The sequence below is a fragment of the Stylophora pistillata genome, chromosome 2 (assembly GCF_964205215.1).
Source record: "Stylophora pistillata chromosome 2, jaStyPist1.2, whole genome shotgun sequence".
Classification (NCBI taxonomy): domain Eukaryota; kingdom Metazoa; phylum Cnidaria; class Anthozoa; order Scleractinia; family Pocilloporidae; genus Stylophora; species Stylophora pistillata.
The window spans coordinates 31,234,404-31,246,496 of record NC_142520.1 but is presented as its reverse complement, the minus strand read 5'-3'; the positions used below and the strand labels follow the sequence as shown (position 1 = coordinate 31,246,496).

At 37.8% G+C, this 12,093-nt stretch overlaps 1 protein-coding gene across 6 annotated transcripts; it reads left to right on the top strand.

Moving 5' to 3' along the window:
- The first annotated feature begins 290 nt into the window (after positions 1 to 290).
- Positions 291 to 11,934, top strand: LOC111328060 (protein cereblon). 6 transcript variants are annotated; one of them, XM_088751059.1, is made up of 9 exons: positions 3,585 to 3,666; positions 3,757 to 3,812; positions 4,405 to 5,075; positions 5,393 to 5,550; positions 5,793 to 5,837; positions 7,562 to 7,641; positions 8,668 to 8,819; positions 10,478 to 10,518; positions 10,611 to 11,934. In XM_088751059.1, exons 3-9 carry the CDS (start codon positions 5,051 to 5,053, stop codon positions 10,623 to 10,625), a joined length of 516 nt encoding a protein of 171 aa, XP_088607185.1. In that variant the 5' UTR covers positions 3,585 to 3,666; positions 3,757 to 3,812; positions 4,405 to 5,050; the 3' UTR covers positions 10,626 to 11,934. The 6 variants fall into 6 exon arrangements, with proteins under 6 accessions (XP_088607186.1, XP_088607181.1, XP_022788149.1 ...); XM_088751057.1 differs by having other exon boundaries at positions 4,405 to 5,550; XM_088751060.1 differs by lacking the exons at positions 3,585 to 3,666; positions 4,405 to 5,075; positions 5,393 to 5,550; positions 5,793 to 5,837 and adding exons at positions 291 to 496; positions 3,520 to 3,582.
- The last annotated feature ends 159 nt before the right edge of the window (positions 11,935 to 12,093 follow it).

Here is a 12,093-nt window from a genome sequence, read left to right as displayed (position 1 = left end):
ATCTGCAGCTATACCTCTCTGAACAAGATTCACGAGTTCATCACGAGACCAAAGAACTTACATGATCGCAATTAATCCCACCACAAGATCTCGTCCTCCAATCCCAATTGTTTGTTTGTGGCTTTCTCTGAACTTTGCTGGTCATTTCATTTTCTTTTTGGTTCCAAGGTGTGAAATGAGTTCTATCGACAAATTCTGTTGTGTGTGAAATAGTTCAAATCGATCGCCTCACTTTCATGTTGTCACGTCGTCGATCATCGTTGATCGCAATTTCTACATGGTTCGCATCTTTATGACCGCTGACCATATATAATTTTCATCATGGAAGCTCTCCACGCAGACTCAACGCTATGTTTGTAGCTCTTCCCGGTGGCAACGGGGCTAGCTATTGCCATGAAATCTCAACACTGGAATCGTTTCCCTGCTCTTGATACCATAGTGTTTTTAAGCTTTCATGTAGTATTTTCAACGATTGTGGAAATACAGCAACATCAAGGTATATATTTCACTTTGATTTCGTGCAAATTTTAGTTGTCACGCGAGAGCGCGCACTTAGTCTCTCTTGTTCTTTTGGTGTTTTCGCGCGCGTGATTGCCCTTGATATGGAACTTGAACAAACACTAAGCGTCAAAGCACATTACCTACTTTTGTAGGAATTTATCTTAAATTTGCCTGTTTTCACATGTATTTAAATGAAAACCTACCTGTAAAATCCAATAACCCACACTTTTTTTCTTGTCTTACTTCTTGACCAAGGTATCACTAGGTGACCTTAATGGTAGTGATATTTGAGGTCATTTTGATCAAAGTCGTGGATTTTAACATAACAATAGAATAAGATAACAGACACAGATAACAGATACATGACTTTCACAACTGCCCTGATAAAAGTAATTTGTGTTTACGGTGCGACGACTCGCCAACTCGAAAGACACCCTTAAATTATTTTGTCCAATCAATATAACTTAATATTTGCGGCTCCTTCGTTCGTTTTTACTTTTCTCTGATATTCTGCCATACTCGTATGATAATTGACTAGAGTGCAAATGATAATCGTGGAATCACATAATTGAAATCCAGGTTTAAGAAAACTTTCCCAGTATATTATGCCTTTTGTTTTTCAAGGAGCCTACTAAGGCCTTATTGTATTTCGTCTATGTTTTAAGTAACATACCCTTGGCTCTGGTACTGGTCTGTTCACAGCCACAGGAAGAGTGATAAACACCATTTCAATTTTAAAACCACAATTTTCAATTTTAAAACCAGAGATGCATCACAAGTGATGAAGATTGTGCCATACAAGTCATGTGGCTTATTGTCAAATTTAAACTGTTGTTTATAAGATAATGTTGACAACTGATCAATTTGAGTGTGCTTCAGTTAATTAGTAATTAGACAAGTTTACAGTTTGAATTCTAAATCATTGTTGGTAGTTTTTCATTGGTCCCTTCTTTTTTTTGTTAACAGTTCACTAATTTTGTATGTGTTCCACCTGCTTGTATTATATTTGTAAGAAACTGACATATGAAGATCATAACCCTTGTGACAGCAAATTTTCCATTCTGTTTCCACTCTATAAAATGGAAATTGATACTGATTATTTATCACATTTGTAATTGAAAAGAATAGAATCCATAAATTATTCTAGAGAAAATACCAATCAATTTCTGTAAATCAACATTTATTTTGAGATTTCTCAATCAACCAACCAGTTTTGAACTGGATAGGCTCTGATGAATGTTATCAGTAATTAACAAGTTTGTTTTTTCTACAAAGCATATATACTTCATAGATGTATACTATTCTTGTAAAGTATTGTCATTGATCACTATGGGTATTAATGAACCACTGACCAACTTCTCTGGGACGGTGTCCAGCTCCTTGCTTTAGGATCTAACACACAGTGACACTGCTCTGAAAGAGAGGCCTGATGACTTTGTACAAATATTTGTTACTGTCCACAGTATTTACAAAAAAAGATATTATTGTTTTTCATGAAACTTGAATTTCATTAAAAATAGATTATTTTATTAACCAGTAGATGGCTACATTAAGGTTTGGCAGGGAAGGGGTTAAGCAATTCAGAGTTCAAAATGTACAGTCTCCAACTTAACTTCCATTATATTATGTTTAAAAAACACACTGCCATCTACACAAAATGTCCTAATCAATTCAAAGCTTTGATATTCCCTCCTCCCTCCCCCCTCCCCAGCACCTCCCTCCCTCCCCCCTCCCCAGCACCTCCCTCCCCCCTCCCCAGTCACATCAAGAGGATTGGACTGTTCTCCTGAGAGGGATGGGTATTTGAAACAGCAGAAAACACTTGTCCTAAATTGAAATAATGAAGAATTTATACACAAAGAATCAACTTTCATCAGCAAATGGCTTAGAAGAAAATTTTTACATCACAGAATGATGCCTACAGGGGAAAAACTAAACAGTGTCACTTGCAAAATTTTACAATATTAGTTGATCACCCAAAGCACCATTTGATAACAAATTCTGCATTAATGGGAAGGAATTTCAATGAACAAGTCTTAAAGTGTACCTAACCCCTAAATTTTTTTTGTTTAAAAAAATCTTCATGCTTTGGTGAGTATCTCTTCGAAAAAATTTTTGGATTTGGTCAAATCCTTGAATTTTTTTGCCCCGTTGAGGTACAGAAAATTGTATAAAAATCACCATCATTTTGACTCAGACCACGTTTCAAGGATCAAGAGTCTGGCAACTAATGTGACGTCACTTCGAGAACCCAACAATCTGTATTTCGCACCATTTTGCACAGTTCACTGGTTATGTTTGGAAGGTTAGATCGATATTGGTCGCAAATATGCCGCAGAATGAATCTAGTGCTAGAAGGGCTTTCGCAGGTTGACGACTAGCTGAGAATTCCTTGAGCGTCTTCTTGAAGTGACGTCACAAGTCTTCTCTGCCCAGATCCCCATTTACGCAGTTGTGGTCCATTCGGATCTCGACTTCAACAGGGCATAAAAAAATGAGGGTTTAACCAAATCCAACAATACTCACCAAAGCAGGAAGATTCTTTTAAGTGAAAAGAAATTTGGGGGTCAGGTGCACTTAAAAAAGTTCAAAAGCCTTAGCTTTTGGGGGGGGGGGGGATGTTGAAGCTTTGAATAAATCAATGCATACCTGAATCAAATTATTGGTCTGTTGAAATTGTGAAAGCACCATGATTTGTATCAGGATGGTTTCAATATGTAAAGTCTTTGTTAGCTTAAGGTATCTGGATTTACCATCAAGAGATATGAAATTTCTTTTCAAATTCAAATTCAGATGGTAATTGAGCAATGATTGCATCACTCCTGATAAACTTTTTCCAAGTTATGACTTGCTCTAACTGTATCAATGATTTAGATTGAATAACACCATGTGATATGTTTGGTGTGTGTTTAATTTTATGTAAGCAAGTCTTTCTTTGAGGAGGTCTTATAAGTTCAACAAACTCACTTTACCTCATGAAATTGCCCTTGTAATAAGGAAAAGTTTGTATATTTGCAGATACCTTCCTTTGTCGACGCTGTGGGCAGGACATCACTGTGGTTGCAAACCTTAACAATTTAGGTAGTAAACTTGCTCTGGGACAAAGGAATGACACTCTTCTTGGAGTGAACCAATGTCTGATTCAACTTTTCAAAAACCCTCATGGTATGAGTTTAATATATGATCAAAATTTTGGAATTTTTTTTCTGATTTGACGTAAATGTCATATTTTTTGCATGACCATATATTTTACAGGTCAACATTTTGAGCTAATAACAGTGACCTCAGCTAATGTTAAAAGTCTTGGTGAGGTAGGTGTAAGGTGTAAAAGGTTTCAATCCACTGTTCAGACTATAAAGTGGAATAAATGCAATGTCAAAATGAGAGAATCCACATTTCAAATGTTTAGGTGTCATCGTCATTAACTGGATTTTAATTTCATCAAATGCATCCATAGTATGTATTTTGTTTTGAAATGAGGGGTGTGGCTTGTATTTGGGAAAATTGATTGGCAGCATATTAATGTAATTGTGCTTTAATTTTAAGCAATTAGTTTCTTCTCACCTTAGTTTTAGAGTTTGGCTGCAAATCATTTCCTTAAGCCTGGTTTCCACTACAAATGAAGGCACAAGTGCAGGAGCAAGTAAAGGCTCAAAAGGAAGCACAAATATAAACAAAATAGTTCTAATTTCACTGTGGAAAGGGGCCTTGATGCAAGCACAAGGACAGTCCCCATAAAAATCGAAAAAGTCTGATCCTGGTGCTTGAGTGTATCTTTTGGTAATTGTGAAGAACAGCTCCCTGAGAAACCCTGTTGGCTGACTGTCAGTGATGAGATCACCAACAGGCCACCAGGTTACCAATCAATCACCAATAGATTACTAACTGTCTGCTGTCTGTTAGCTTACAGGTCTGCCTAAGACTGTCAGCTGATGGGCGTTTACAAAAGCTGGACCAGATCGGATCGGATCGGATCGGATCGGATTGATAAAATCGGACCGGATCGGACCGGATTAATAAAACCTGGATCGGTTTGCGTCCTAGCCCGGACCGGGTCCTAAAAAACTCAGATCACCATAAATTTCCCACCAAAATAGTCACGTAACATCTCATGATCAAGTTTTGGCATAGAAATACGACTGCCTTTTTCGCAGCTCAGTGAAGCAAAGTTGTAATAATGGGGTAGTTACGAAAACAAAGACCCAGAAAACGAAGACTTAAGACCCCTACGAAAACGAAGACCCCCTGCGAAAACGAAGACCTACTACGAAAACGAAGACCCATTACGAAAACGAAGATCCATTACGAAAATGAAGACCCAATTAAAACAGGATGTTTTAGTTCTCTTGATTTTCTAGTCTGTTATTTTATAATAATAATAATAATAATAATAATAATAATAATAGTAATAATAGTAATAATAAATGACAATTTATATAGCGCACTATCCAAAAGCTTTAAGGCGCTTCACAATCAAGGTAAAAAGTATTTTGTATTGACAAACAGAAAAGGAGAAAAGAATGCGCCCAGAAATTACGGTTTGGTAGATATGTTGCGTGATGGTTTAAGCACAGGTAATTGGGTCTTCGTTTTCGTAATGGATCTTCGTTTTCGAAATGGGTCTTCGTTTTCGAAATGGGTCTTCGTTTTCGTAATGAGTCTTCGTTTTCGTAATGGGTCTTCGTTTTCGGTATTCGTTTTCGTAGGGGGTCTTCCTATTCGTAGGGGTCTTAGGTCTTCGTTTTCGGGGTCTTCGCATTCGCTTAATATATATGCTTCAAGTTAAAAAAATCAAATCAATGCAGTTATCTCATGTTATGTTATCTTTCCCACATTCGCTTAAACCGTCACGCAATGCATCTACCGACTACGGCCGACTTCATGAAAGCAGGGAATCTGGAGCCTGGTGTACTAAGACTGGGTCTGACAGAACAGACTATCTTCAAGTTGAATTGGGTGCAGTGCACTTTATTTGTGCAGTGGCCACACAAGGAAGTTGGAAAGAAAATCAGCGGACCACCACTTACAAAGTTCACCTGTCCACAGACGGTATAAATCTTGTTTTTATTAGGCCTTCGTTTTCGTAATGGGTCTTCGTTTTTGTCATGGGTCTTCGTTTTCGTCATGGGTCTTCGTTTTCGTAATGGGTCTTCGTTTTCGTAATGGGTCTTCGTTTTCGTAGGGGTCTTAGGTCTTCGTTTTCGGGGTCTTCGTTTTCAAAACTACCATTGGTTCTTTTTCGTAATAAGATATTCCACAGGCGCCCCCAGCTCACTACACTAAAGGTATAGTTCTTTCGCCTAAACAGGCATAAAGAACTACAGAAAATAGACGAGGTAAGTTCACATACTTTATTATTTTGAAAACTAACACATTTGTGGCCTAATGCACACTGTACATATATATTTTTTTAATTTATTTAAACATTATTGTAAATTACTGACCCATCACTGTAAATAGTTGCCGAAAAGCCTCTTTTAGGAGCAATTATTAAAGATTATCATTTTCATAACGAACATTTTGATAGAACGCTATTACGGACTCCATACACTGTTTAACCCATTAACGTCCAGTGCGCCCGTATGCGCCCATGGGGACCCACACCCTTTCTACGCCCTGTGACGTCATCAATTTTAACTCTGGAGCACGAATTCGAGCATGTACTTGAACGGGTTGAAAATATCTTGCAGACGATACCAGAATGAGCGCAATTGAGTGGAGGAGATTGGAGAAATAGCCAAAAAACCGTGTCACTTTGACTGGAAAATCTGCACGAAGATCGCATTTCACTACCCACCTACCTTTCTGAGCATGTGCTTTGAAAATAATGAGTAGTTTCTGAAAAATCTCTACACCAAAATGAAGCCTACTCAATTTCCAGCAAGTGAGGAGAAACTTTAGGCAAGGAGAGGGGAAAAAAGGGCAGGAGAAAGAGAGAAAAGTAGAAGTCGTAAGTGGGGCGTGACTTTTCAACCCAAAAACTCATTTTCACCCAAAAAAAATTTTGCTCTCTGCGCGTGCCCGAGATTTTCAGGCCGCCATTTTGCATTTGGATCGAAAGGCCATTGAGTGCATGAGCTGTCAAGTGGTTTTTGGTAAGTTAGAGCTTTTAAAACCCCAACAGTGACCCGAAATCTGCTGGACTAGCTTCAAAACACAGTTTTCCACAAAAGCTGCGGCCATTAATGGGTTAATGGAGCGCTCAAAATCGACAGTCGACAGCGTAATGTAACACCGCTTTTCACAACACTGTCACAATACACCACTTGCATTGCAACACAACACCACTTTCTCACGTCACGGTCACGTCCAATCGTAATAAACAACTATACATTTCGTATTGTGAGCTTGAAACACAGCGAGCATTTACATCTTTCTCCACCATCTTCGATTGAGGTATCACGTGACTATTTTGGCGGGAAATTTATGGCGATCCGATTTTTTCGGATCTGGTCCGGGTTTTGTCAATTGGACGCAATCCGATCCAGGTTTTGTTAATCCAGTCCGATCCGGTCCCAGTTTTGTCAATCCCATCCGGTCCAGATTTTGTAAACGCCCTCAGCTGACAGTTGACTGTCTGTTGGCATACTGTTGGCCAATAGGTATTTTCAGGAGTTGTTCCCCACTATAGGCCATTTTAAAAAATACTTATAGCCTCATTTTCAAAACAAGGTCTGGTGCCCAAACAGTCTTGTGCAAATGAGTTAGATTTGTATGTGAATGAAAACGAGCTGTTATGCTTGGGTTTGCACTTGGACTTGTGCTTGTGTTACAAGTGAAAACCAGGGGTAACTTTTTACATTATGAACCACAATTACTACATTTAGAGCAATTGTAATGATTTACCAACACACTAGATGCACTTTCATTTTAGAAATAGGGTTTTAAAAACCATTAGTACTCAGTATGAAAATACAAGCATGACAAAATAACACAAGACCAACTGAACTAACAATTAAATAACAAGAAAATGTAAGGAGAATCAACCAAAAACATTAATAGTTATAATAATGATAGTTAAGTATAACTCTTGCAGCTGACTTGGCCTTTCAACTTCTAGGCATTTGAGGAGCATTCTTGGTTTCCAGGCTATGCATGGAGGGTAGCTGTTTGCCCTCAGTGTGGTGCCCATATGGGATGGTAAGACTGCTTCATTTCTATCACAAATGACATCCTTTTCATGATTGAAGGCTGTGGATTTTTGTTTTGAAAATCTTCAGTTGCCTTCCTTCACTATACACAAATAATTTGACCCCTATGTAGACCCAGCTGTCAATCAATGAAATTTTGATAAGGCCTATTATATCCATCAAAAACTAAGATTTACTTAGAAGATTTCTTGTTTTCCTTTCTGTCACACCCCAAAAGTGCATTATTTCTCCAGAATTTTATGAGAATCAGAAAAGGCAATGTCAAAGCAACACATTGCAATTCCTATGTATGGCAGTAGAAACACATTTCCTGTGGTAAATTTTGTAAGCCACTAACCATGAGAGTGATTAGCATCTAATTTCTCCCAACAGCGTAACCCCTGTCAATCAAACATTCAATTCCACCAAGAACAGAACCTCTTGACTGATAAACAATTCTCCTTGTCAGCACCTTACAGGGCGTAAACTTAACTTTTTTTTCCGGTAGCCACTTGGCTCCTAAATATTTTAAACAAAAAATTTTTACCCTGTCACTGTACTAGATTTATCATGTCAGAGTGATACAGTCATATAAACATCAGAAGTGAGCCCGCTAAATTCGCACGAGCTACAAAGAGGACACTAGAATTGATCATATACAACGTTATATGTTACCTAAATCCAAGATGGCGTCTAGTGACGGAGGATTTACGTTCGACGTCGTGCATGTGCTGCGTTTTGGAAACGAGCTTAACGAGGAACTTTGCTGCAGATTTATCTTATCGAATCTTCAACAATCACTAGATCTCTAGCTAAAGTGTGATTAGAAATTCTAGTCGCCAATTTGGCGACTAATTTTTAGGATTTGGTCGCCAAAGTGAAAATTTAGTCGCATTGGCGCCTGTATTAGGCGCAATTTTACGCCCTGCCTTAGGAAAAGCATCGAGAACAGTATTGGTCATATCCTTTACTTGTACTCGACCATCTGTAATCACTGTATTTAGCCTAATAATCTACTTTAACTATGTTTTTCCAGGTCATTTGAACATCGCCATCTTCAAGATTATATGGAGAAAACTTCTAAATTTGGGGATGGTCTATCCTCCAATAAGGAACAGAACAAAGGCAATTCCAAGATAGTTCACTCTTTTGTGGGCCTCATTTACCCAAACCTTATTGAGGAACACTGTAAGTGTACAGCCACAGAGAATGTGCTGTTGTCAAGTGTAAGAACTAATGTTTTACTTAGAGAAAATCTACAAGTTAACTTACAGAGAATATTTCACTAGTTGAACTACATGTCCCTAGAGGATGCACATGCTGCAATGTATTGCATCTTATTATTACATAAAATCATAGTTAATCAGTGGAACCTTCATTCAGGGCCAATGTCCCCTGATCACAGCATGAAAAGAGGTTGGATTGGGGTTTGTAACTTATTACCCACAAAACAAGGAGTCTTAATTTTATAATGCACAGAAAAAAACCTGTCACAAACAGAGCTCTCTGTGATATTGTGTGTTAAATTTCCTTAAGTACCGTACAATGTATCTATTTAGCTCAAGGTCATGATGTACTGACCAAGTAGTCCATGCTTCATAATCAAGAGCCAAATATTTTCCCATCCAGCTCAACCAAACCTAGTCAATAAACATTTTATCATGTGACCACTAAGTGTTGAAAATTTCAACCAGAAGAGGATGTGAAAGATAGGCGCACACAGTCTCACAAGCACAAAAAATTCTGCAATTAGAATTTTTCCTTAATTTTTTCAAGTCAAGCAAGAAACTCCCAATTTCTTGAATAAACACAACTTTTTTTCTCATTTCTGTTTTTCATTGAGTTTTTGCAACAAAATGACCTGAGGGCAGCAGGGTCAACAACTTTTTCGGGGCCACCCTACATCAACCTGTCCAGCACTCCACACATCAGCTTTCGCTGTGGTTTTCTATGGGATTACATGAGTGGGGCCAGATGGGTCATAGGATAAATTTACTTAAAAGCCATAGGCACTCTCAAAATAGATTGCATTGGGCACATTTCCCAAACTGAAACAATTTCTTCTATCATACACAGTACTACTGTATTTGTAAGACTCTCTTGAGTGGCTAGGTTGTCCCCTGAATGAAGGTTAAAATAGTCTGCTGAAAGTGATCATCCCTCTTGAACACCACGTGCTATAACTTTTTACGTTTCATCTTATACCAACCTTAAAAGACTTAATAAGCTCAGCTGTTGAAGGGAGGTTGCCATTGTAGAGATGTGGCCATTGGTAGAAGTTCAAGACAGTATACCTCATATATTAGACCCACAATCAAATTTTTTGAGCTGTTTCAGATATAACTTGTTCCCAGCCTGTAATGTTCGAGACCAAACATCCAAGGCTCATGACGAACAAACCAAACTGGATGGTGTCTGCAATTGCTGCCTGCACTTAGATTGGTTAATTTAAGATTCCATGACTCAAAGCCACTTCCACCTTATTCCCTTAAGGCTTGACACCTTACTGACAAAATGTAAAGAACAAAAGCTGTTCTTGCCAGGAAACAGAGTTGAATGTATTGTGGATTCCTTGGGAGTGCTTCATATTTCCATTGTAAAAGATGTTGCATTAAGGTGTTGTGTAAGAATTGATTTACAGATCAGTAGGGTGCCCATGAAGATCTGAAGCACTTTCCCATCTTTATTTTAATTTATTTTAATGTTTGTTTCTCTCCTACCTGGATTAGCTTTGCTTTTTCGCAGGTAGAGATTGTCAGATTTGTACTTAAATTGCTGAGATAAATAAATTTTGTTGTTGTTTTGTTGTTGATCTTGATCTTTCCTGCTCTTACACATATATATAGATGAATGCAGGATGACCTTTAAAATGATTCATTTGGCAATTGTAAGAATGTGACTTTAAATTTTATTCAAACATTTTCATTAAATGGCACAGTAAATAACACTGTAATTGATATATTTTTTTTTGTTTTATAGATGCAGACTCACTGATAGTGACACCAAAAGCATACAGAGGTTAGATGAGCAGCTTGAACAACAGAAGTTACCTGAATAATGCCTGAAAGTAACTGACAGGAATAAGTCCATTCTTAGACTGATCAACTAATTAAGTACTGGTAGTAATAGTACTCTGAGTGGCAGGTCCTTTATGCATTTGCCAAGGAGTTATGATTTGTAAACATGGAGCTTGTATCCATTCCTCAGAGGGTTTTTAAGTCATAAATGATCAAAAGATTGAAAACATGATGTCTCATTGCGATCCACTTGATGAGTTTAGGAAGGTTTCCACAGGTGCATCTTGACTGTGTTTGGTCAGTTGACCTCAATCAAGGTTCTCTCACAGAGGCCAGTAAGAAGACCAAAGAGACAAAGGAACAGTGTTTAGGAAATAAGGGTTGCAGTCACGTGTTTGATTTTAGATGAAGGTTTCAACATTGTTGATCCTAGCAGTATGCAGGACATGTGTCAAATATGAACTTCTTAATGGGCCTTGTTCACCATAGAGTCTCTGTGGTTCAGTGGTAGAGCATTGGAGCACAGAATCCAAAGATCTGAGGTTCAATTCCTCATTGGGACTCTGAATTTTTTCTTAGTCCCACGCTCGTGACTAGACGAAAAACATCTTTCTATAAACCAATAATCTAACTAAGTTGAGTTAAGGACCCCCCTGTATGGGGAATTTACTTAGATTTGCAATAAGCAATCACAATGTTGTGACGAGGTTGCAGTATTTCAGATAAGTAGTGTAGGATGACCCTAGTGAGGAAGATATCAGATAAATGTGACCTTCAAGGGTTTTATAATAAATGTCAAGGGTCAAGAGATTCAGACACAGAGGGTTGGAAACACAATATAAATGATACCAGAAATTTGCAATGTTAGCTATAATGTAATGGTGGGATGGTCATGAAGTCATTACCTATGAAATTAATGAGATATACTGTCTTGTGTTGTACAGTGCTAAAGAAAGAGCAACATTATTTACTAATAGAAATGGTTAAGGACAAAACGGGTAACAGTTAGACTCCCCTGTGCAGGTGATGCTTAACCCTTGACACTCTTACATCAATATGTTTATTCTCCATACTGTTCTCTATACTTCTAGAGCGTCTATAAAGATAATTTGTCAAACAATCAAGAGCTTCTTTAGTTGGTGATCATTTGATGTTTGATTCAGGGGTGATATTGTAGAGAGAAATTAAAAGCAACAGGTTAAGCAAGTGGGGTACCTTAAAAATTATGATGGAACAACAAATTTCCAACAATTTCCTGTCATTAATAAATTGCATTACATATGAAACCATATGGTGTGATTATCTTTCTTAACTTAAGAAATAACTTAAAAAATCAATTATCAGCTGTATAGATCTCCTTCACAGCTGTTGTTTGGTCTAGTCATGCAATATGCTCTCTCCCCCACCAGAGAAAGAGCATGGAGACCAAAACCTTTAACCCCTAG